The sequence below is a fragment of the Carassius auratus genome, chromosome 2, assembly GCF_003368295.1.
Source record: "Carassius auratus strain Wakin chromosome 2, ASM336829v1, whole genome shotgun sequence".
Taxonomy (NCBI): domain Eukaryota; kingdom Metazoa; phylum Chordata; class Actinopteri; order Cypriniformes; family Cyprinidae; genus Carassius; species Carassius auratus.
In genome coordinates, this window is record NC_039244.1 from 14,798,915 (window position 1) to 14,824,955 (window position 26,041).

The 26,041-nt window shown below is 37.9% G+C and overlaps 2 protein-coding genes across 4 annotated transcripts; one reads left to right on the forward strand and one right to left on the reverse strand.

Moving 5' to 3' along the window:
* Positions 1-12,443, forward strand: LOC113117140 (1-phosphatidylinositol 4,5-bisphosphate phosphodiesterase delta-1-like). 2 transcript variants are annotated; one of them, XM_026285595.1, is made up of 15 exons: positions 1-277; positions 3,328-3,486; positions 4,517-4,745; positions 4,838-4,967; positions 5,290-5,518; positions 5,791-5,992; positions 6,174-6,318; positions 6,455-6,607; positions 8,378-8,527; positions 8,651-8,810; positions 9,674-9,790; positions 9,952-10,130; positions 10,271-10,403; positions 10,487-10,636; positions 10,822-12,443. In XM_026285595.1, the coding sequence occupies exons 1-15, from the start codon at positions 247-249 to the stop codon at positions 10,911-10,913; spliced, it is 2,259 nt and encodes a 752-aa protein (XP_026141380.1). In that variant the 5' UTR covers positions 1-246; the 3' UTR covers positions 10,914-12,443. The 2 variants fall into 2 exon arrangements, with proteins under 2 accessions (XP_026141380.1, XP_026141371.1); XM_026285586.1 differs by lacking the exon at positions 1-277 and adding an exon at positions 2,565-2,739.
* LOC113117151 (CTD small phosphatase-like protein) lies at positions 12,209-25,400 on the reverse strand. 2 transcript variants are annotated; one of them, XM_026285607.1, is made up of 8 exons: positions 24,764-25,400; positions 21,511-21,671; positions 21,228-21,260; positions 19,104-19,205; positions 17,710-17,766; positions 16,636-16,728; positions 15,643-15,828; positions 12,209-14,454 (listed from the first exon to the last, which is right to left on the reverse strand). In XM_026285607.1, the coding sequence occupies exons 1-8, from the start codon at positions 24,837-24,839 to the stop codon at positions 14,329-14,331; spliced, it is 834 nt and encodes a 277-aa protein (XP_026141392.1). In that variant the 5' UTR covers positions 24,840-25,400; the 3' UTR covers positions 12,209-14,328. The 2 variants fall into 2 exon arrangements, with proteins under 2 accessions (XP_026141392.1, XP_026141401.1); XM_026285616.1 differs by lacking the exon at positions 21,228-21,260 and having other exon boundaries at positions 24,764-25,395.
* Positions 25,401-26,041: the final 641 nt, after the last annotated feature.

The window sequence follows — 26,041 nt, forward strand, 5'->3', positions numbered from 1 at the left end:
GTGATCAGTGGGAGTGGCTCGTCGTGAGATAGATACCTTTTACTGAGACGTTAGCAGCCACAGGCAGGTAATCTGTACCTGTGCAGAGAAGGTTTGGAGGAACAGAGCAGATCTGTTTCGTCTGTTTTGCGCCAACGGGACTGCGACGTTTTATGTTGTTTCTTTTTGCGCGTGAACTACTGGAGTCGAGAATTTTGGACATATTGTGCACGAGAAGGATTTAACAGTCTGCTGTATTTACGAGAAATGGATTCCAACGGCATTGCTGAGAAACAATGTAAGTGTTTAATGAAAACTGAAATGGAACTTTTGCTGCAACTTTATTAAAATGATTCGGAAATGGTCACGCGTGTCACAAAATTCACTCTACACACTTTTGAAGTTCAGTTTGGGAGCAGTGAATGTTCAGACCTGTTCACTAAAGCTGCACGCGCTCTTGAGTTTCAGCCACGCGCAACTGAATGTTAACCATTACAAAGCTTTAGTCCTCGCACTGATTTATTAGATATTAGATTTAAAGGTCGATGTTGCAATGTAGAGGGAAACAAAGCGATGATAAACCGATTTTATATGCCATGTATTAGATATTGGATTTAACTTGTGCACTAAGTTTGAAAATACTTTTAAAAAAATCACACATTCTTTGTTTTCAGTCAGCTATTTCTGTGGATGTAGTATGTTAAACGCATGAATGGGTGGTGTATAGTGTAAATTGAGTTAGAGGACATAATATGGCTGCCACACCCTTAGAAACTTTGTATTGTCGTTTGTTGGGTGTGTTTGTCCCTCTCTTACAGTGCTCCAATTTTGCAGCAATATAATAACCTACTAGACTTCCTATTAAGGATGGGGCACAGGAGAGGTGTCAGTGGCCTGGAGCAACATTCCGTCGACTGTCTCACATAACATCCCTTTCATTACTTCAGTTCCTCTGCCTGAAACGTCTGTCAAATTATGGGTTTACTCGCTTCTTTAAACCAAGGCTTAACTCATTTTAAAGTGTTTGTCTACAGTTCAAAGTTTTAGAAAAAAAAAGTTTAAAAAGAGTAACATTTGTATTTGGAAAACAAAAAGTGAATTTATGCAGGTTTTTTTTTTTTTTCAGAAGGTGATAATATGCAACAGTAAACGTGACCTACGTTTGGGTTCTAAAAAGCCTAAGACCTCTAAATAACTGTGTGCTTGTTGTGTACACACCTCCTGAATCTCCAGTATCTCTCTCACCCAGACGGATATGAATAGGACCTAACTGTCTTTTAAAACTCTCTTTTACTGAAATGACAGCAGGAAGCAGCCTTAGGGTTTGTGGGGGCAGATAGAGCCACTACAAATTGTTGTCTTATAAAAAAAAAAAAGCTGTCATTCTGTATGTACATACTTATATGAAAAGACAGTTAGGCCAGAACTTAAAAAAAATAGATGCATAAAAAACTATTATGCAACTTCAAATGTTTACAGTGAAAGTGAGGCATAAAAATGCAGATTGTTAAATTATGTTAAAAAATATATAAATTAAGCATCAAAGTCACTTGAGTTAACATGATCTTTATCTGTTTTATTTGAGCATTTATATATACTATTGTAGTAATTATTCATATTTTGAAGCAGCTTTTATTTTTCATATTTTTAGTTTTCATTTGAATATTAGTTTAGGTTTTATTTTTAACTGAAACTTTAGATGCCAAGTTAGAATCCAAGATTACATTTTAGATTACATTTTAGATGCCAGTGTTTTAAGTTACTCTCATCAAATATTTAAATGTTTTTTTTTTTTTTTCAATTGATAAACTATTTTTAATGGTTTGTTTTAACAGCAATCCTATCATTGACCTGGCCCTATACATGTAAACATCACCTAAAAATATATGCATTTTTATGTTGACATTGCAGTACAAATACGCCACTCTGAATAAAATGCTCTTGGCCGACTGTCTACCTTTTTATAATATTTGAAAGGAATATTTGTTTTCTCACTTGGTTTAATAGACTATGCCAAATCCCGCCAGTGAAGCATTAACCACTTTTATAAATTTAAGAAGCCCCTGTATAATTATGAAGCGGTCATAGGCTACACCAGCACATCTAAATCCTAAGATCATGGGAGTGTGGCTGCTGTGTTTTGGACCGGAAGTGATGCCACTAGATGGCGCCATTGCCTCTGCACAGAAAGACACGCTAAAGCCCAATACTTCAGCAGCTGTCACTCACAGGGGGGTTGTTGGGGGGCTATGGCCGCGTCAGAATTTTAATAGCCCCTCTTAGCACCGGTAGAGAGAAACATTCTGCCGCCGTGCCTGCACTCATGTGTATTTCTTTGCGCTTTTGACAGTCGTCTCAAGTATACTTTAATTATTCATTTAATTCAACATTATAGTCGTCTCAAGTATACCTTTAATAAGCATACTCGTTAAATATTTATTTAATTCAACATTATTGACGTGTTGTTAGAATTCGCAAACAAATATAGCCATTCGATGAGATCACGTATCACTACAGTGTTTTCTAGGGATGAACTTTGCATTAGTACACGCCCTGAGACCGCGGACAAGCGAGTGAGACTCAGCAGCAGGTCATTGGGATGTGTTTGCGGCTCGCTTATTCACAAGCAGTTTTAATTTCTGTCTCGGAGTATTCACAATATGCAGTGTGTACGAAGACAGCCAGCGCGGAGCCAGTCTCGTGAGTCCTTACACCGCGCGCAGATCAAAACAACAGCGAGCAACAGCTTGAAGCGTCTAGGTAGGACAATAAATATAACGATAATCTTATGTGTATCTCTGCAGTAAGCTTGCCTTTACATTGGCCTTCAGTTGGTCATATTATGTATGCAGTTAATTGACACGCACTATCTCGAAGGATATCTTGCAACGAATAAATTCTCTTTTCCTTTTGTAACTTGCCTATCTAGAATACAGTGTTAGTGGGGAGCTATTATAGTAAATAGAGCAAAAACACATCACACCTATTGATTCGTGGTTGTGTTTAAAGTATACACACCACGCCTTTGTAAATAACTCATTTGTGCTATGGTAGTTTGACCTAAAAGCTGGTCTTGGTTGGTGTCAGGTGTCTCTTTTTTTAGGCAGAGTCTTTTGTGTTTTACATAAAAGTTTAAGCCACGTTTTCTTCCTCAGCAGCTGGACTCATAAATGGTTGGGTTCCTTCCTCAATTGGACCAGAGAGAGACAATACAATCCTTTTGTTTGTTCTGCCTTCCTAAAAAGGATTTTGTGATGTGGGAAAGAACCCACAAATCTGTCTTTCAGAATGAGCTTTGAAAGAATGACAATGTGAGCGCTCTTGCTCTTGCTCTTGTCCTCCCCACAGGTTTGGAGGATGACAAGGACCTGCAGTTCCTGAGGAGTGGTGGAAATCTTTTGAAGGTCCGCTCGGGTTCATGGAAAAAGCCACGCTACTACAAACTCCAGGACGACTGCAAGACCCTGTGGCATGAATCCAAAAAGACCCTGAAGTCCAAACAGACATGTGAGTCACAAAAAAGGGATGTGCACAGGCCAGGGGTGTGTCGGAGTCCGCCCTTTCTTTGCATATGTGCGCTTGTGTCCTGGACTGACCCACAATGTGTTTTGTTTGTTAATGTGAACGTTGATGAGTGTTTCTCAGAGAAGAGACTATAGCACTTCCCCCCTCTATTGGATTTAATAGCAAATCCTTATTTGTAAGTATAAACGTGGTAAAACTAATGCATACAGACAAAATGAAGTTGTGCATAATATATGTATAGGAAGTATAACATCAATGTCTTTAGCATTTTTTAATATTAGATTATATATCATAAGAGACTTCAAAAACTGTGAATATCACTACATCATAGTAATGTCTGTCATAATGATGCACTTTTATAGATTTATATATTGTCTTTGTTAAATGCTTTAAAGCATTGCCAAGAATTGTATATAATTTATAAATGTAATCAATTTAAATGGCTAATAATGAAACAAATGTTTCACCAAATTAAGTATTTGTGTACAAGTTGTTTTACTACAGCAGTTTAACGTTATATTGTCGTTTTGTGACTGGTGCTGTAAAGGAGACCTGGGGCTATGTTTAAAATGTATGTATATTTTTATGCAAATGCCTAAAATCAAGCTTGCAGTGTTATTTTATTATGCATGACCTCTTCTACATAGAATTTCCATATTCATATTACTGTGATCCAGCATTTAACAGCAGACACTATTAGAAACTAGCCAAAAAACTAGCTTTGATGAAAAATGTCTTGTCTTTCAGTTTATTTTTACTCGTTTTAAGCATACAGCGCTTTAAACATATTTTCTTTATCAGAAAAAATAAAACTGAGATCCTCATTAACACAATTTTTGGATCAGTGAATCAAAAAAATAAATAAAAAGATATAAAAACATCCAAATATATGATCATTGTCCGGGATCAGTGGGAACCACGCTGTTACACATTACTCCATTATATATTTTCTGTATTTAATTTTATAAAGTACAGTAATGCTCATGTTTCTGTATCTTTTTTCCTCACTCAGTCTCTGTTGAGGACATCGAGGAGGTGCGAACAGGTCGGCAGACGGACAGTTTGAAGAAGCACACAGAGGAGTCTGTGGAGGGTCGAGCGTTCTCCATCTTGTTTAAGAGCCAACAGAAGAGCCTGGACCTGATCGCCAGCTCTGAGGAAGAAGCCAAGAAGTGGGTTGATGGCTTGGAGAAAGTCATCTCAAATATGAAGAACCTCACTCCGCAGAAGAAAACGGAGCAGTATCCTTTTCGAAACGCCTGTGATTCTGTGGTGCATTTTGAGCATTATTCTTTCAGATATCTTTCTAATTGTCCTTACATCAGAGTTCTAGCTGGATCTACAGCTGTATGCGTAAAGCAGATCAAAACTTTGATAACAAGATCAGTCAGAAAGAGCTGAAGAGCTTTCTACGAGACATCAACATTGAGGTGGATGAAGACTATGCTGCAATGCTCTTTCAGGTAATATTTGATTCTGCAGGAATCTAACCCAGTTTACCCATCTATAATGTTGTTCTCTCAGGGCTACAGGTGCATCTCATGCATGCATTAACTAACAATGAGCAATACATTTTATACAGTATTCATTCAACTTTAAGGTAAGTTAATAAAAAAAACATCTTAGCACAGATCCATTAAACTTTATTAAGAGATACAACTTCAGCTTTTTTTAATTTGTTAGAAAATGTTGAAAGTAACATTAACTAAGAAATGGAACCGTATTAGAAAGTGTTACCTACACAAGAAATAGCTCGACTAGAAACACCAGTTTCCTCTCTTTCAGAAATGTGACAAATCACAGTGCGGATTCCTAGAGGGCGAGGAGATTGAGCATTTCTATGAAATCCTGACCCAAAGAGAGGAGATTGAGGTCATCTATGGAGCGTATGCAAAGACAGACGGTCTTATGAGCGCCGCTGACCTGCTGAACTTCCTGTTGAACGAACAGAGAGAGGACGCGTCTCCGAATGATGCCCTTCAGCTTATTGAGAAATATGAGCTTGATGAAAATGGTAATGCCTCAGAAAAGACACTACAGACATTTTAAATGTTACAACATATGCTCTGATCTTTTGAACTTTCTATTCATCAAAGGGTCCTGAAAAAAAGCATTTACGTTTTATTTTTTAACATTAATAATAATAAGAAGAAATGTTTCTTAAGCAGCAAATCAACATATTATGAATGATTTCTGAAGGATCATGTGACACTGAAGACTTCTGAATGGAAGTATAGCAAGTATATCTTCTTTGTAATTGCATGTCTGTGTTTGCACTTCTTGTAGCCAAAGCCCAACAGCAAATGACAAAAGATGGCTTCCTGATGTACTTGCAACAGCCAGAGGGGCTGATCTTTAACCCGGCTCATAAAAGTGTTTACCAGGACATGAACCAGCCTCTCAACCATTACTTCATCTCCTCCTCTCACAACACATACCTGCTGGAGGACCAGCTCAAAGGACCCAGCAGCACCGAGGCGTACATAAAGTAATGATGTCGACCATTCAACATTTGTTTGCATTTTAATGAAATAGTTTAAAGATGAATCACCTGATTTAATTAGCTAGTTACTAGTTTCATAATGAAAGACTCTGAATGAATGAACCTTTCGAAAAGCAGGTTTTTATGGCTTAGTTTTGGAGTACCAAGTTGCATTATCCCTCCACAGAGCGCTTCTCAAGGGCTGCCGCTGTGTGGAGTTGGACTGCTGGGATGGATCAGATGGAGAGCCGGTCATTTATCATGGATACACTCTCACCTCCAAGATCCTCTTCAAAGATGTGATCAAAGCCATTAAAGAATATGCTTTTAAGGTGAAAATATTATTAACATAATGAATGTAAACCGCTGTCATTTCACCAAGATAATCTAGTGATGGATTTTGGGACTTGTAGAGCTTGTCCTTCCGGTGTACTTTCGGTCAACAGTGTGTTTTTAACTTTTCCCCAGACGTCCGAGTATCCTGTGATCCTGTCTTTGGAGAACCACTGCAGTGTGGAGCAGCAGAAGATCATGGCTCAGCACTTGATCTCCATCCTGGATAGTGCTCTGGTCACCAAACCCCTCAGAGATCAGATGCCCACGTGCCTCCCTTCCCCAGAGGTTAGTGATTACTAGATGTAAGTAAGTAACCTGTAGATGTAAGGCGCAGGAATCTGCTTGGCCATGCTATACAGGCATATTTACATGCAAGATTATGTAAGGGATACCGTACGTTAATCTGGTTCTTATAAAATACAAAATAAACCTGACAGGGTGCTCAGGAAACCAAGTCTAATAGGGTTTGTTGTGTAAAAACGACTTCTTGATTGTATGTTATCCTGTTTATTACACACCCAATCGCAGTATTTTTTTTAAAAAAAACTTTATATATATATATATATATATATATATATATATATATATTGTATCTATGATATATTTTGTTGAATGTGTAATTTGTATCTGCCATGTAATAGCCAATGAAGCTGATTTAGCAATAAATTTAAATACAACCAACCAACGATACCTGGAACTGAAGATCCAATATTTCCTCATAGAGATAACACACACACACACTAATATCAGAGAATATTGGTGTTGTCAGAAATTAAATTAGCAGGTATTAAAATTCTATACTGTTGTCTAAAGTAAAATTTAAGCTAAATCATGGTGATGCTAGTGAATTATTGCATTTAAAATTAAATGAAATAAACTGTTCAAAAAATGTATTGTTTAAAAACAAAAAATTCTACATCTGTATATACTGACAATTTTTTATTTATATAAATATATATATACATACACGCATACATATATATTATATATACATACACACACACACACACACACACACATATATATATATATATACACACACACACACACATATATGTATATGTGTGTGTGTGTATATATATATATATATATATATATATATATATATGTATATGTATGTATGTATGTATGTTTGGAGTAAATGCACATAGGAGTATGTGCCATTTATTTGTTAAATCTAAATTGCTAATTGCACATTTACTTTTAGCAGTTTAAAAGATAGAGATTGATTTAATCCAGTAGCAGTGGCTTCATACGTGAGACCCAAGAGAATTTTCCAGCCTGTCTGAACTGGAGATGCTTCCAGGATGGAATTCTGTACGGAATGTCTGGAATTTATTCAGCTGCTCTCTACTTGAAATCATCGCTGCATTTCAAACTCTCTTTGTTTCAACCATTCACACTATTATAAAATGCCAGCTCTTCATAAAAAAAAAAAAAACAAGACTCACACCTTCAATTATGTTCACGTTCAGCATGTGAAATGAGGAAATGCAGAGTTCCTGTGATAATGTTGGTCCATCATGGTTTTGTGGTGAACTGCTTTTAAAGAGCATGCATTGGATTACTATGGTGACTGGTGCTTCGTCTGCTGGGGAGCAGGTGATTATCATAGTTTACATAACAGTGTTTTCCATTCCCCTCCGGCAAGGTGTGGCCTGTCCTGGTCACTGTCACAGTCAACAATAGAAACACTGCTGCTCTACGGCAAAAGCTTCTTAAAACGGCTGTGTTAGAAACACCGAATGAAACGTCTAAATCAATATGCAGTAAATATGCTCTTCAGATTTTGTAGATATATTCAAATGTCATGCTATTCTGCACTTCCTTTTGGTGACACTAGTTTAACATTTAACTGCTACCTGAAAAAATAATTACATTAATAAAAATTAAAACGGAATCATCAAAAAGAGGCAAAGCACATAAATCACACGCATAACTTTCATTGGACAGAGTAATTTGGTTAAAAGCATCTGTTAAATTAATATATGTAAATAGGAGCTGATGGCAAAATCAGCAGGCTCAGATTTAATGGCTGTGTTGTGTATTCTTCAGGAGCTCAAAGGCCGGTTCATAGTCAAAGGGAAAAGACTAGACAAACTTGAGGACATGTTTTCAGAGGAGTCCAAAACAGCAGAGGAAGACAGTGTAACAGAGGAAGAAGATGATGAAGGGGACCAAGAAGACCAGGAAAAGAAGTCTACTGTAAGCTGATTTCTGTGCTCTCTTTCTTGCATTCCTATGTGACCATGGAAAGGGGAAAATATTTTTAATTAAATCATTTATATTGATTTTACTTCATTAAATAAATACACATACCTAAAACAGAAAACAAAGTCGCTGAAGTTGGCGAAGGAGCTGTCTGATATGGTGATCTACTGCAAAAGTGTCCACTTCCGAGGGTTTGAGGATTCCCGGGACAAGCAGTCCTTTTATGAGATGGCCTCCTTCAAAGAGGGAGAAGCTGTGAATCTGGCGGAGGAATCAGGTGCGATGTCATGACTAACACAGGCAAACACGTATGAAACGCATAAACACATGTCGTAGGATGCAGGCTTGCACAGATTTATTACTCTGCAAAATAGTCAGAAATGTGCATAAGCTGACAGATGATGGTTGTGCTCGAGGGAGACCTTTGACACAACTTTGAATATGGAAACGAGCAGGTGACCAACAAGGAAAAGAGCCATTCAGATTTTTTAACTTTCAGACTTTACTAGACGGCAAAAAGAGAGAGCGATTTTATTCATAAACAAAATTATCTATTAAAATAAAATCTTCAAGTCTCGTTATTTAGTAAATTAAGTAATGTATGGTAATTTACACAGAAGGCAAAATGTCTCTAAGATTATTTAGAAAATAATAATAATATTTGTATTCTGAATGGATTAAACTGATCAAACGGACAGGAAAGACCTTTACAATGTTAAAAAAGATTTCTGTTTTCAACTAAAAGTTGTTCTGTTGAACTTTCTATTCATCAACAGTTTCCACACAAATATTAAGCTGCACTTTTTAAAGCATTTGTAACACTGTTGATAATAATAAGAAATGTTTCAAATCAGCATATTCACAGTTTTGAAGGATCGTGTGACACTGAAGACTGGAGTAATGATGCTGAAAATTCAGCTTTGCCATCACAGGAATACAATTTAAAATGTATAAAAATAGAAAACTGATATATATATTTTTTTTAAATGTATTTTGCAGAAAATGCGGCCTTGGTGTATATAGCAAGTATATATGGTATATGATGGTTGACATTTTGACCTTTCAAAAACCTGCCTACACGTCTGTTCATCAACTACCCAGATACATTCCCCAGCTAATAATTTTATTTATCTGTCACAGCAAACGATTATATCCATCACAACACAGACAAACTCAGCCGGATTTATCCAGCAGGACTGAGGACGGACTCCTCAAACTATAACCCTGTGCCTCTGTGGAACGCAGGCTGTCAGATAGGTAACGAAGATGTGCATTTTTATACCCACCATACAACTGACACTGAGGCATGTGCATATTCAAATCAAGTCATGGTAGAAGTTGATGTTAATGTCTCTGTGCTAAATTCACAGCCATTTTAAAGCTTTATGATTTCTCAGATTTATCTCTCTTTTCTCCAGTGGCCCTTAACTTCCAGACCCCCTGCCCAGAGATGGATCTGAATCAGGGGCTCTTTCTCCAAAATGGACGGAGTGGTTATATCCTCAAGCCTTCTTTCCTACGAGACCAAGACACTAAGTTTGACCCCATCACTCTCCCCGAGGGACCGTGGTTAAAGAATAAGTCTCTTCATCTGATGGTAATTGATCTGCACCTGTATTTTAGCACATGGACTGCGTCTTTGTGTTATGTCAGTTGCATATATTTTTTTAATTAGACTTTTGCAGTTACAATGCTATGTGTATTAAATGTTCACTGTTGTTCTGGTTTGTCTAATAGGTGATCTCAGCCCAGCAGTTACCCAAAGTGAGTAAAAGGAAGTCCTCTATTGTTGATCCCATTGTGAAAGTGCAGATCTACGGTGTGCCAGCTGATACGACTGTGGTGGAAACGCAGTACATTCAGAATAACGGTACAGTAACGCTCTAAATGTGCTCAGTCAGGACTCTCCTCGCGATCAAGATGTTGCCTAATCGCTCTCTGTTGTCTCTCAAGGCTTCAACCCCATGTGGAATGAGAACTTCCAGTTTAATGTGCGAGTGCCAGATCTAGCCCTCGTGCGCTTTTTGATTGAGGACTACGACTCCACTTCCAACAATGAATTCATTGGCCAGTATACACTTCCCTTCAACAGCCTAAAGAACGGTTAGTGGGTTGAAATACATGCTCATCTCTGTTTGGGACTTTTTTTTTATTAAAACTTAAATTGCTGTTTTTTTTAAGTATGCATGATACATATTACTATAGCCACATAAGAAAACAATCAATAGTATTGCACGTGGTGTATTGTGTTTATATTGTAAGTGGTGTATTTTTTTGTTATACGACAGGATATCACCATGTGCCACTGCTCACTGAGAAAGGAGACCACCTTTCCTCCGCTGGGCTTTTCGTTCATATCATGGTTGTGGATGCTGAATAACATGATGGTGTCTGAGATGATCTTATGTGGCTTTATTCAACAGCGCAGACATCTCAAAAGGTCGGCAAAAAATGAGGCAGCTTGATTCTTATGGGTAAATGAGAAATCGTGGGAATAGAGCAACTTTTCTAAAGGTGCGAAATGATGGTCTCACATAACAATAACGCTTTTGTACTTTTTACAATTTGTAACAACATTTATATTTTTTAGTATGCCAAATAAATGATTTAATATTGAGTGTCAGCCTTTAGTCTTAGTTAAACTGAGCACTGTTTTTAGTAGATTTTAGCAGAGGAATAATTTGATTGGGATTACAAATAAGACCACTCCATCCTCTGGGTAGTTTCTCTAGATAATGTTTTAAGCCTGCATTAGAGGTTGTATTTTTGTCTTATGTAGTTCCTTATAACATCTGATTAATGTTTTTATTAAATGAGGTAATCAATTGTCGTATTTTTGGCTGATACTAATAAAATCAGTGATTCCGATAAAACATTACCAACTGTATGCATCCATGTAAAGGTGAAATAAATGTAAGTTATTCAAAACTGTAGTGCTCAAGTACTTTTTGTTCGGTAATTGCTTCAACCAGGCATGGAGAAACTGTGATACAACATAATATTATTGTAATAATCATCAGGATCAGTCCTGTTAGATCTGGCAGTTTAGACCTCTACAAAGCTTTATTAGCGTGGACATCCAGGCCACATGAAAGCAGAACCACCACCACATTACTTTGGTAACATCACTGAACTTCCTATTTGGCAGCAGCTGAATTGAGAATTTGAAAGAGTATCACTTCATATTATGAATATGTCCAACCTTTTAAACCATGTTATGATAAAGCACATTAAATATTTAAGACTATGCACTTTTTGATCTTGTGATTCCTTTGTATGGGTGGTCTGTCGTTCTTTTAATCGTCACGCTGAAGAATGTGATCATCAGGATTTACAAACTTGTAGAGTTCATACAGCTCTCCATTAAATCAAAAGAAAACACCACATACGAAAGACATTCATAATTCAACCCCAATGTACTGAAATCGTAAAGCTTTTTTGTTACTGGCATTTACACTTATTTTCTAATGAAGAAATTACAAGGTTTTAAGGTGACAAACTTGTTTACAATAATAAAACCCAATTACTAAGCAAACTAAAGCTAAACTAAAATCTCTCAACCATTTAAGATATGCTAAATTACCTATTTGCTTAGGCAAAATGGTAAGACCTGAGGATAATTAACCTTTAGCACACTGCAATATAAAAGAAGTCAAATAGAAGTCATGGTGTTGTTTTTTTAAAAAGGTGCTTTAATAGAACACGTCAGAGTCCGGAAGAAAACTTACGACAACCATGAATCAATTCAGCTTGAAATCTAGTCCAAACATCAGCACTGTACAGCCTTTCCAAACTGATTTCAAACCCCCGAGTCAATCCGTGGCCCATTTAAAGTGTCTTGTATGGCTTACTGAAAAACATATCAAAGAAAATAAGGCATCATTTAACTGGATGTAACCACTTGAGATATTTAAGAAAACATGGTGTATTACAAACAGCACTTGACAGTTCAGGCGTGAATAACACCGAGAACAGAAGCAAACATCATCAACTGTGAGCAAAACCGATAGTGTTTCAATCCTGTCAGATCACCGGGAGTCTACCGTGTTCAAAGAAAAAAGGTGAAATTTGCACGTGTGAAAAGTATTGTGGTTCACAATTAGAAAGAAAAGCTAGAAATCTGAAATATTGGCAGGCAAAATATCCAGCAGATTTGAAAGCGCCGACGATTGATTGAAGAGGCTGTACAGCACTTCAACAAGCAGAAAACAGCAGGTGTGGGCGAACATGAGCATACGTCTCAAATACTGACAGAAGACGTGAGAATGAATCGCTCTCCGTCACAGAACAGGATGAAGAGAGTAAGAGAGGTAGATGATGAAAGACTGGAGAAAAAAAACAAAACAAAGAACAATGTGAGGTGACCAAACTGTGACGTGGTGGACTCTGGGCTGAGAGAGAGAGAGAGAGAGAGAGGTTATTGCCTGTTCAGCAGCGGGACATCCCGCCACTGCTACTCTCATCTTAGGCACTGCGGTGATGGAGAGTCTGCACAGCTTGCGCCAAACACCTTTTTTAAACCCCCTCAGAATCTCACTGGGAGAAAAGAGCTCTGCTTAGCTCCTCAAGAGAGGACAAGAACAAACCCTTTAGGGTCCTACTGTGTCTGTTCTGCCTTTGGACGATGCTCTGGCACGAGCTGCACAGTGCTCTCGTCCCTGGGCTGGTACTGGTGGTACCCTACAGGGAGGTCTTTTGTAGTGTAGTAAACCGTGGTAGCAGCAGGGTATGGTGTAACAAGTTAAAACTAATTAAAAACGTAAAGATGGACCTTTATCAATTCTCAATAACTCACGACTCAAGCAGAAAAGAATTAAAAATGATAAAAGGGATACATTTGCAATTGTGCATCTTGGTTTCCATAAAGGACACTTCCCCTTAAAAATACTACCTGGGGGGAACAACTGCAGTGGATGTCTAGGCTACTTCACCCAAAGGCATTTAGATCAACGTTAAAGTTTCAAAAAAGACAAGCGGCTAAAACTCGATGTTGTCAACTGGGATGATCAAACATTTGTCTCCGGCACCAATATTAGTGTCAGGCCTTTTTGCTGAACACAAATGTACTTCAGCATCAGATCACGAGACAAATATTAGCGATTGGCACGATACAATCTTCGGTTCAAGATTGTTTCTTCTGGGTCAGTTGGCAAAAGAGGCTGTGGCATAGGAGACGAGTATCCCAACAAGTGCAAATGCATTCCTTTGCGCTTAGAAAAACAAACTAAACATATACAAGTCTAGATAATAGTCTCAGTCTATATAATGGCACAAGCTAAAGCAAAATAAAAGGAGCACAAGAAGAACAAAGATGGAGACGTGTACCAAGCCTTACATAATTAAAAATCTCTGGCCTCTTTAACAGTGCTTTTGTAAAAAAAAAAAAAAAAAGAGTCCGACCTGCCTCCATTTTAAAGCATATAATTCTTGTAAAGATTAGGTTCTCTGGAAATATGTTGTGTACAAAATGTTAATTTCCCCCGTAAAAATGACATTCAAAAAAGGCACTTTGTTGGGTTGGAGAGGAAACCCCACAGTCCTTTAACCCTACGGATTTCTACCTGCATAGCAACACCTCAGAGAATGGTTATGACTTGGATATTTCATTTCAAAAAAGGGAAAGAAAAAGCAGTTGTTGATTTTTTTTGGTTTATCATAAGCACTTTTCAAAAGAGAAATATTTGAGTGTCCATTAAATGTTCAAAGTCTGTTAATTTCCTGGTGGTGTGGGTGAGGTGAGGACTGCAGGCTGGAGGAGAGAGGCGCTGGGAGCCGAAACACTGCGGCTCAGACTGCTACCTGCCCCTCAGGTTCTGCAGCACACCGTACACATCCTCCTCTTTGCTCAGTCCCTCAAAGAAAGGCAGCAGGTCCAGGAGCTCCGTGTCATTCATGTCATCAAACCACGACTGCACGGGAACCTCCACAAGACAAACACACACACAGTTATGACCTGACATTATATTAGCTGGTTATAAGACAATCTCATTCATGTTCTGAAATGTCACTAGTCCCCAATATTGCTGTATTTTGTCACACTGTGCAGTTCTTTCACTGGTTTAGGGAATGGAATATATAAATTATAAGATTATAAAATTATTGAATTTTTTAAATATAAATTGAAGTAATGTTTCATAATTTTTTGCATTTGAAAGTTGAATTATTTTTTATTTGTGGCATAAATGCCATCTAAATATGGACCTCGATTACTTATAAAATACTTAAAATTGAAAAATTTATACTTATTTTGCCATTTCTTCACTTATCAGTAGTCAGCTTTTTCTAAAATATCAATGATTCTCAATGTGTGCAGTCTGGTGTATACTAAAGGTACTCTATGTAACTTTTGGCAATTTTGGGGTTAAACTGTGGAAGATTATTGTTTTGGTTGTGATTTTTCTCTGCAGATTAAAGGGTTACTCCACCCAAAAATGAACATTTTGTCAACTCACTTCCTGCTCGTCTTCAGAACACAATTTAAGATGTATTGGATGAAAACCGGGAGGCTTGTGTCATAACGTTACGGTTGAACCACTGATGGCAGAGAGATGGACTTCTGATGATGTCTTTCATATTTTTCTGGACCTTGACAGTGTAATTTACTTGGCAGTCAATGGGACAGTCACAAGCCTCCCGGTTTTCATCTAAAATATCTTAAAATGTGATGTGAAGACGAATTAAGCTTTTACAGGTTTGTAACAACATGGGTGTGAGTGGTTAGTGATAAACTCTTCATTTTGGGGTGGAGTATGCCTTTAATGCAGTTATGAATATGGTTAAGACATGTTTTTTTATCATTAATAAAAAAATACAATCAAAAAAACTATTTAGCTTTAACTAAACATTGTCATATGAACAGTCAGTTTAACCATGTAAAAAAAAAAAAAAAAACTACTCTTAAACTGTGTTTGATTCACTAAAAAGAATCATTTGGGAGACTACATTGGCTCTGAAGTATGGTTGTGATTCACTAAAAGAACCTGACTCATAAGAGTCAACCATGACTCTGAATTCCATGGTTGTTTTTTGTTTTTTTACCCAACACTACTACACACAAGAGTAACCAAACTACGTTTTGGTTGAGAGTTTCATCAGTAATAAAAACTCACAGCGTTTTCAGGATGGAAAATGTAGGAAGCAGGGGAGTTGTCCACAATGATGACGTTCCTGAGCTCTCTCCCGAGCCGACTAAGGTCTTTGACGTAGTTCCCTCGGTGGAAAACGCAAGATTCCCGGAAGAGTCGCGTCCGAAACACACCCCACTGGTCCAGCAGATCAGCAACCGGGTCAGCATACTGAAGCACACACAGATACAACAGACACTTACAAACAAGCTAACTGAGGATCTTCAGGCTGCTCATGCACCGATTAAACAGTCGAGTCACTGTAGAATCATCCAGCTGCTCCCTGCAACAAATACAATTAGAAAACGAAGAAAAAGCAAGCTGCTAGGGCAATGTATTTCCATGTCTATGCAAATGAAAATGTCTACAAAGAGGACTGCAAGGAAACCTCATAGTCAGATATGTGCCTGTCAGTAAGAAAGCTTGCTATTAAAGCCGATGAGCCATTATGTTCTCGATATAACAGACACGGAAGCAACCAAGACACGTGATCTAAACTACAGCGGGCCGCATACATTCTCAACAGCTGTTGTGTCACTAACAGCTACGGGAAGAACAAAACACATCGGAGACATCAGCTACAGATACAGCGACAAATGAAACTTCACAGCGTAGTGTAAAAGAGGCCAAACTGAAACAATGTGAGCTTTCAAAGGTGAAGGCAGCAGCGACTGCAACTACTGCTACACGGCACGCATTCTGGAAGAGTCACAGTGGCCATAGAGACACTTACCCATGCATTAGCGGCTAAAACAAACGCAGGCCACACAGAGACAGAGAGGGGGGTCAGATATTAGCAGAGCAGGTATGCATCAACACCCACCCAACAGGCCTTATATCACCCAGCAGGGGTGCATCACAGGATTTTCTCCCTTTATTAACATTTAGACTGTTTCAGGCACGGAGTTACGAGACGCTGAGTCTTTTGACATGTTTGTCGACATTAAACGCGTCAGTGTCATAGTGTGGTGGACAAACCTTGGCTAGACTGGCTGTGAAAAGCACACATTCAAACAGCTCGCCCATTTTCTGCAGGAACTCGTCAACGTGAGGTCTTTTGAGCACATACACCTACGAGGGGAGACATTGTGATACACAGAGCCATTTGAGTCAGTTTAAATGATAAAGTGCTCATAATGCACATAATATAAAAAGTTATAAAAAAAGTATTATATAAAATATATAATACAATAATGTGATATCAGAACAGTTGAAGTCCATTTTAACTGATAATAAATGTTGATAATACAAATAATAAAACATTATGAAAAATAATACAGTGCAAAGCAATTTAAGTCAAATTAAATCCTAATACATTTTCAGAATACATCAAATATCTAAACAAAATAACACAGAAAATACGGTGAAACACAGCCGTTTACAATTTAATAGGGAAGGATTATTAAATATATTCCTAACAAATATTTATAATATAAAACATAATGGTAAAATCTTTATGAAACCATTCACTATAAAATCTGAAAATGTATAGATAAAATATTTTACATTATACAAATAGTAATAAAAGTCACAAAAATATATAATATTGTGATGCACTGATCCATTTTCATTGAAATAATAAACAATCTGTATAATCTATATAAATCTTTATAAAATATAAAACATTACAATAGTAGTAGACCTATATATAAAGCATTTATAAATATATATATATATGCTATAAAATATAATATAATAAAACAAGGCATGTTGTTCTTCAATCTGAATGTTGAAACACTAACCAGGGACAAATCAAGCACAGATGATTTGCATCAGCTCCATGAAGACACACGACTGCCACCTAGTGCAAGTAATCATGAATAGGCCTCCCAGGACAGCCAGCCTATCCTGGATTACTTGAACGAGGGAACAGCCACTCAGCCATGTTCAGCCCTCCATCTGATGAAGCCGACACTGACATAAAACCCATAAATGGCTTCATAGCTACTACAGAATACACTAGAGCATCTATAATTGAGCAGACGTTCACATCTTCAGCACTCTGATGTTAGTGTAATATGAAACCTGTGCATGTTTCCATCATTACTGTACCTGATGCACTGTACCATCGATCTCCACTGGGACGATGAAATCAGCGTTGCTAATGGGCTGTGAAAAAGAAACAAATGTTATGACAAGCAACCCAACTACGTAAACCCACCCAAACTTTCACATGCTTTCTAAAAAAATCCATGCAATAAAGTATGTATTAAATTGAAGACTTATCTTCTTGCAGGCATGCACTTGCTATTTCATGTGGTTATCAACAGACTTTTGTTTTGAGCATGAACTCAATCTTTTCAAATACAGAATGTTTAAATACCTAGAATAAACCATATCAGGTTGCATTTGATTATGAATCCATTCATTCTAAAATCCTTGCACTACTCAGCCAGTTTTATCACCGGATTCTACAAAGATAACATCTTTTAGGAGCTTCTAACGGTTTTAGTGACAGTACCTATTAAACATTATTCCAAACAACTTCTACATGACAGTTGCTAACATCCATTTTCTCTGAATCATAACTTCTCTCATGCTTTGTCTTTCTTAGAAATAAAATAAATCCTCGAGTGAGCTTTTGTCACTTCTACTATCTTAAAATATTACATAACCATAAACGAACAATAGCTGATAAACATGACGACTGCAATCAGAGATTATTGATGTGTGATGAGCTCTATTTAGTTATATTCTGCATAAGCAAAATGAAAGTGCAGTGACGAACAGCAGAGGGCGCCCGTGCTCCTTCAACACAAACCTGCCTCATCAGATATTAATAATCAAGTGTGAGAGAAGTTTGAGAACTGCACACTTCAAAAATGATGCACTTCAAGGCAAATTTAACCAACAAAGCCTGACATATAAAATAGTCAGAAAAATCTTTCTACAACAAACAAACCACCCCGTACCAGTATTATTGTAGTAACACTGAGATCCTATTATAGTTTTATTAATAATTTGATTACATTTTTACTTTTATAGTTGTCACTTGTTGTGTGTTTGTCATTTTTAGTAGTTCTCTTCATTTCAGCTTGGCAACAAGCTGAAATGAAAGTTTATTTTATTTCAATGAACAAAAATAGTTTTAATGGTCTTCATTTTAGTTTCAGTTTCATTTAACTAAAAACCCTGCCCCACACTAAATGTCCGAGCTTCATTCACAGATCAAAATGCTGAGAAGCACAATACTGAGTTTCACAATTAGTGTTGCTGTTCAACCCTCCTCGGGACCGAGCCGTCACCAAGCATCACAGGAAGCTCTGACCGGATGCACATATATCCCTGACACCAAATAGGTCACAGTGGCTCAGGGTCACTGAGCAAATTACAGATAGAAGTCACAGTTACATTACATCTGTAGACCATCCCTGGTTGTTTTCGTTAGGCAAAAAAACCTGAAAAAGATCTGAACTAATTTCTACAGACAATAATTCATGAATTACCTTAAACGAGCTGTGCACCAGTGTCTCATCCAAGTCTATTACCACACACTTCTTCCCAAAGTCGTTTATGTTAACTTCAGGGAGGAGGTACTTCTCTGGAGGCTGTGAAAATGTAAAACGGAGAGAGTGAACATGATGAACATGGAGTAACTTCAGTGTAATGAGTGAGAAATGAGGCATGGGGGGTTAAGCGGTGATGTGTGAAGACTGTTATCAAGCAAAATGAGCTGAAAGACGGGGGAAAGCAGCACCATTCGCAACCATCTACACATTTCCTCTAGAAATTTTAAGGGAAAGCGTCTGGCGTTTTAGGAAGTGTGTTTCCTGAGCTGCACAGATGAGGCTCACACAGCAACATCCCAGCGCTTCTGAGCGGAAGTGGAAAGGATTACCGCCGTGCGTGGGGATTAAAAGGCTTTTCACACATGTATCGGAGATGCAGGATGGGTAAGGTTAGAGAGTGAGAGAGTGACTTCAGCACTGGCTGCCTTTATGAAATCATCGTTTTATTCATAAGCTGTGGGTGAATGGGTCCCTCACTGCACAGTCTCAATACAAGCAGAGGCAATCTTGTTATAGAGGGAGGCAGTTTGCCTAATCTAAATCCCTGTCTCTTTAATTAGATGAATCAAGCTTAAGAGGAACCGCTGGAGTGCAGTCATGATCCTGGTCCGAACTGCTGAATGAACGCAGAAAGACACTAGAACACTACTGAATTCCTAGTCAGCACACAAACAGTAGATCAGTAAATCCCAATCTTCATTGGGGGGTAGGGGGATTGCTCCTAAAATCTCATGGCAAAATCATTAAGGGACTGTTCAGGAGATCTGACCTTCACAACTGGACGTAAACAGTCATAGTGAGCCTCCACTGAGATTAACAGCCAAACAGACACACTAATGATGATCAATTAAAGACTGCAGTTAATCGGCCAACATATATGAGCCTTTGGAATGGAGAAGTGAGTCTCCTTAATATTATAAAAGATAAAGCTACAGGGAAGCCATTTGTAGGTTGATTTCCAAAAAAGTAAAAACCAAGACTTTAATAATAAGGCAGGCCTAGTTGACAGATTTTTGAATGAAACTAATCTTTGTATACTACCTTCAAACGTTTGGGGTCGGTAAGATTTTATAAATGATGTATAAGATTTTATACATTTTATAAATGTCTCTCATCCTCTCCAAGGCTGCTTATTTGATCAAAAATACAGTAAACACTAATATTGTGGAAAAAATTGTACAACTGTTCTTCTTCAAACTTCTATTTGAATATATTTTAATATGTAATTTATTCTGCAGAACTTTCAGCAGCCATTGTGTTTTATTTTTCAGGATTCTTTAATTAATAGAAAGTAAAAAAAACTAAAAAATTGAAATATTTGTGTATCATTTCATACTGTCACTTTTGACCAATTGAATGCATCTTTACAGGATAAAAGTATAAATGTCTTTTTACTTTTTTTTCTTTTCTTTTTTTATCTGACTGACCTCCAAAATGTTTAACTTTTGTTAAGGCAGCTTTGTTGAATTCTTCATAACATCAGTAACATTATTTTAAACAATGAACCAACCGGTAATATTTTGCATCGTATGGCATAGTTTGCCAACAAACATGTTTTATGAATTTATTTCGCTACATTTTCAGCTTGTTTCAAAGTTTTATTCTAAAAATTTTTATGAAAGAAAATAAATAAAATAAAATAAAATTGTGAAGAGGAAACTGAAATTAATGAAAATATAATTATTTCTAACAAATATAAAATGAATTGCTAAAAATGGGCAAGTGAAAATATTGACAGGGCAAGTTAAATATAAAATGTACTGTTGTAAATACTTTAATGCTAATGTTGAAAGTTTTTCCCAGCACCTTTAAACGGCCGAGAATACAGTGGAAAAACATACTCCCAATTGTTAAAAAGTAGGAGGGTGGACATAGCCAACACGTGTTGCTAAATGCCTTAACCCATAACTGTGTGGAAAAACAGAGCATGCAAGCATCCTTCAGCCAAAGTGCATCACTGTCCACAGAGCCGCTACAAAAGCCGCTTCGAGTGTACAGTGCTGCATGCGGCATGCGACAGCACACAGACAGATGGCACGAGTGGAGTGGATTCATACATACACTGGGGATAGGGATGACCTCAACCTGGTCACACTGGGACACAAAGAGATGAAGACAGACGAAACAAACAGGAGAGGAAATGAGGTGCTGAACCACAAGACAAATGGATAATAATTCAGAAAAATGTGATACAGTCTGCACAGAAAAAGAGAGAGAGAGCTGTGATGACTTCTGTTTAACATCAGCAAACCACACACGACGCCTCGAATAGAGTCTCTGAATCAATACGCATCTGACTGACTGTAATCACTCCCCGTGTACAGAGGATGTTTGGGCGTCTCACCTTTGGTGGAGCTCCGTTCTCTTCCACGGGTGGGGGCAGAGGGCTGCTGTTGTTGTTGGGGGTGGTGGGGGGCTCGGCATCGTAGCTTCTCAGGCAGCAGAACAATGAGCTGAAGATGCTGCGAGTCCTCTTCTTCTTCAGACTGCTGTTAGACAGCGAAACTGACAAAAGAGCGGGCAGAGAGAACGGTTTAAACATATGACTAGTACAATAATAATTCACTAGTCACTAATAATTCACTATTGGCAACACTGGTGCGTTAGCAGCTTGTTCATTTCAGGTTGTCATTTATAATAAATTCATGTCATTTACATGAGTTAACTTTTTACTGTACATTAATGATTAAACTTCAAATATTTACAATAATACCACACTAGTTACTGGACAATCAAAGAGATTTTATATTTTTTTCTGAACAACACACTGCTAAATGAACTCTTTAAACATTTGTTATATTGTGAACTATTATTACAGGTTGAAATAATGTTTTTTTTTTTTTTCTTTTTTCTTTTTTTTTATACATTTTATAAATGTTCGGTATTCTGACGATGCCTTTCATACTTTTCTGGAGCTCGACAGTGTAATTTACTTGGCAGTCAATAGGACAGTCACAAGCTTCCCGGTTTTCATCCAAAATATCTTTAGAGAAATGGCTTTTTCCCAGTGCAGGATATCACACGGGATCTTCAACAACTTTCAGATTACTACCACTGATTATGGACTGGCTTTACACCAAAACACGGCACATAATGAGGCGACATCAAAGACCCTCACAGTTCTCCTCTCCTCATTCACACACTAATAATAATCTGCCTTCATTCCAGCGCCACAGCGGAGGCTCTAAATGCTAACACTGAGGTCACCAGCAAGTAAAGGCCCTTTAAAAATAGTGACAAGCAGGAAAAATAAATGCAACTAGACCCCACTCGCTTACAAACCCCACCCCATCCCCTTTAGGCTCTTAAACCCCCCGTCCCTCCACTCATTGGCTGCCGACTCCAGAACCATTTTAAGGGACAGAGGCTATTTTCCCTCGTTCCTGAAGCTTCAGTGACGACTTCAGAAGCATAGCTGATCAGGAGAGGGGGGAAATTTAAGGGAGAGAGGGAAGAGGAGAGGAAGAGCTAAGAAAATGAACAGCCTATGAGAGCCGTGCATTCCTCTCCCGCCCCTTTAGCCATCTCAAAGCTTCAGGAGAACATCTCAGGCTTTCCTTCTCAAAACCTCAAAAACCCCAATTAAGTATGAAATCGAATGCCTTATCGAATGCATCATAAATTAAGGCAACAGTAAAGATTCAGGTGTTATCTTGAGTGGATCATTTTTTCATAAATGGTAGGACAGCAGCGTGGCTTCACTCAATAATACTGTAGGAGTTGACCTGTTCAGCATCATGCTTTGAGGTGTAAAAACATATCTTGAAATCAAGGTCTACTAATATACTGACATAATTGTGGACAGAATGCAAAAAAAAAAGATCCCTGTCAGGCAACGGGACAGAGACATTGATCACTGTGGCGGACTTCTTCAGATACCATCAGAGCTGAAGGCATGAGAAGCAGCAGCTATCTTGAAAAAAAAAAAAAAAAAAAAAACCGAAATACTACTGGCTTTAATTACTTCTGGCTTAATATTAATGTACAATATTAATCAATCTAATCTATATGTTGGAAAGACTCATTAAAGGCTTTCAAGACTGATGTCTGGTCTGGATGAGATCAAAGCAGTATATGTGAGTCGCAAAAGGCATTTAAAGTGTTGCCTTATAGGCCATCAAGAGCACAAGGACCATTTTAGATGGTTCGACTTAATTCTGTGCTGTTTTGAGAGGGCAGCTGTTGAAGAGCTTCTCTACTCAGTCACCCAGAGGTCAAAGGTAAAGCACTGGAAGTGCTCAATCCAAATGCCTGCTGTCACAGAGCCGGACATCCTCTGACGGGCAGCCAAAAGCAGCCCAGCAAAACAGCCTTCATAGCTGCATATCTCTGCAGCAGAAACATATTAACTCATTTTTTCTTTTTTTCAATCTTCATATAAAATATTTATATTTTATTTAAGGTGATATACCATAGGCACACCTCAAATTTTTTTTTTTTAATGCACAAGTCAATTTTTGGGGGGGCTATTTTACTTTCATCGTTTTTTTTTTTTGTTTTTTTGTTTTTTGGGAAAAGACTAATGGAAAGGAAACTGTGTTTACAGTGTTTATTTAATAAAAGGGGCTCAGTAGATATCAATTGCATATGTTTAAAGGTCATTTTCTCAAAATTAGTTTCTCATGCACTGAGCCAGAAATCTTTAGTTTCGCTTTAGTTATACCAAGTTTTATTCCTATTTTTTATTCCTATTTTTACATAAGGGTTTGTCCCTATATCTTTTGCCTAATTTATATAACATTTAAATGTCTAAAAACATGGGAAATGTCTTTTAATAATCATATTGTTGACAGTAATTTTTGAATTACGGAGTGATAAAAAAAAAGATATTCAAACTTAACTCTGTAAAATTCTTTGACTCTGACATGTCAACAAATGAAACAAGAATTTTATACCTGGCTCTATCCAGTGCTTCAGATGTATTTTCAAAATTATTTAGCAAATTAGTGCCAACATAATTACATTGCCTCATTTGCCCACTTATGACATTTCTTAAAATGTGTGCCCTGTTCACCTGTGGTTTCTTGCTGTAAATTGCATGAAAATGTTTGTTTACCCCCTGACAACCTGAAGCATCACACAACTGACTAGCCTGCTGATCAAGAAAAAATGTAGGCAAACGAATGGCATTCCTACTGTTGCTGACTTGGCTGAAAGAACAACAAATCAACCACTTCTTAAAATCCAACTTTAAAAAAATCCACTTTAAAACGCTCTAACGTTACTTGTGCAATTACTGAGTACTCCTGCCTAGTGACAGAAAGAAACATATTTGTGTTGCTCTCCCTCCACCTCTCGGGCGACGCTGACAGAGCCCAAACTTTCAGTCTCCAGCGGTTTACATTGAGCCTTTACCGCCACTCCATTATATAAACACATAGTTCTGCTTCAACAATAACACACAGCCATATAAAAAGCATATAAAAAGTCATAACAAATGGCCTAATTCTTGCTTCTGTTATTACAAACGGTAAGGAAATGCCTGAAATGTTTCTTGTCCGCGGACTGAGTCTCGCAGCCCGCTCGTTTAAAATGGTGGGTAAAGCTAACAAAACGCGCTACAGCGAGCAACTTCAACACACGAAAACACCTCTCACCTTTCTCAGCATTTGACGAGAGTATCTCCTCCTCCTTGGGGTTCGTCACCTGTGTTATTATGGACGTGCTGTCCATGGAAACGAGATGTTAGCTCCTTTTTCCAGCGAGTTGTGGCCGTGTCCGTGTTTGAGGTTGTGCTAACAGCTAACGTTAGTCGAGTTAATGGCAGATCTCCAGCCAGCAGCAGACTGCTGTCGCTCAGGCTAGCGTGGGCGAACGGACGGCACCCGACCACTAATCTTTGCGTTTTGTTGCATTAAAATACGCGTCGCGGACACACATTTGATCAATCAGCCCGTACTGACGCGCATAACAAAAATCAATTGCGCCAGCGCCGAATGGCTAAACAAATAGTTGGAGGCTGGATTGCTAATATAAGATAGCGTTAGCGAGCTGACCATGAAGCCTCAAAATTTAGGCTGAATAAATGACCCGCGCGATTGCGTTTAAACTCCTGGAGCTATAACGTTAGCGGGGAACGCCGACATCTGTGCGTTTAAGCGATCGTCAAAAACTGCCTCTTCATGTTTTCCCGTGTTTTCCGATGTCTGCTTCCAATATGGAGACGGCGACTGTTTGATATTCACGAGATAGAGCTGAGGAACAGCAGGAGGAGGTATTTTCTGGGAACCCCCTCCCTCATATTAAAAATAAAAGCACGGCCATCGAGGCGCACGCAGTCGCCCAATGGCAGAGTCTGATCAAAGTTAACGGATTTCACCATAAACGCGCTCAACTGTGGAGTTGCGACATTCATTCATCATAAGTTAAAAAAAAAATACAATAAGAGAGGAGTAAGAGTGAGATATGGAGATTCATGGAAGTAGCTCTCTATTGCTTTGGTTTCTTCCTACTGTATTGACCAGCTTTAATATGTGAACAAATAGTGAAATTCTGTTATTTACAGTAAAGAAATTTGTATAGAATGTAAATAGGCATCAGCATCGCACCGTGAAACTCAATAAATGCGCAACATTTCTAGAGCTAGGCTATTATAAAGTTGGAAGAGGGCTACATTTGTGTCTGTGAGTTTTAAAGGTGCTGTATGTAATTTTTTGACTGTTCCAAAGCATAAAAACAACATAATAGCCTACTAGGAAACATGCCAGGATCACATACTCGTTTCATTGAAAAACAATGGCAGTTATTCTACTTTAAAAAATTAGCATTCCATGTCGGAATGACTGTTTTTGTCTTGATTTGGGTGATTCTGCCCACTGCCAGTTTACCCTAAAGTATTTCGATTCCCCAGGTTGCCAGAGAGCGGAAAACAAGCA

Excerpts from the sequence above, each read along its gene's own strand:
- LOC113117140 (XM_026285586.1), top strand. The coding sequence starts at position 2,640 with ATGCAGTGTGTACGAAGACAGCCAGCGCGGAGCCAGTCTCGTGAGTCC. Across the intron at positions 5,993-6,173 it reads AGCACCGAGGCGTACATAAA|AGCGCTTCTCAAGGGCTGCC; the intron begins GTAATGATGTCG and ends ATCCCTCCACAG. Across the intron at positions 6,319-6,454 it reads TTAAAGAATATGCTTTTAAG|ACGTCCGAGTATCCTGTGAT; the intron begins GTGAAAATATTA and ends ACTTTTCCCCAG.
- LOC113117151 (XM_026285607.1), bottom strand. The coding sequence starts at position 24,839 with ATGGACAGCACGTCCATAATAACACAGGTGACGAACCCCAAGGAGGAG. Across the intron at positions 19,206-21,227 it reads AGGTCATCCCTATCCCCAGT|CCTCCAGAGAAGTACCTCCT; the intron begins GTATGTATGAAT and ends ACATTTTCACAG. Across the intron at positions 14,455-15,642 it reads TTTTCCATCCTGAAAACGCT|GTTCCCGTGCAGTCGTGGTT; the intron begins GTGAGTTTTTAT and ends TGTCTTGTGGAG.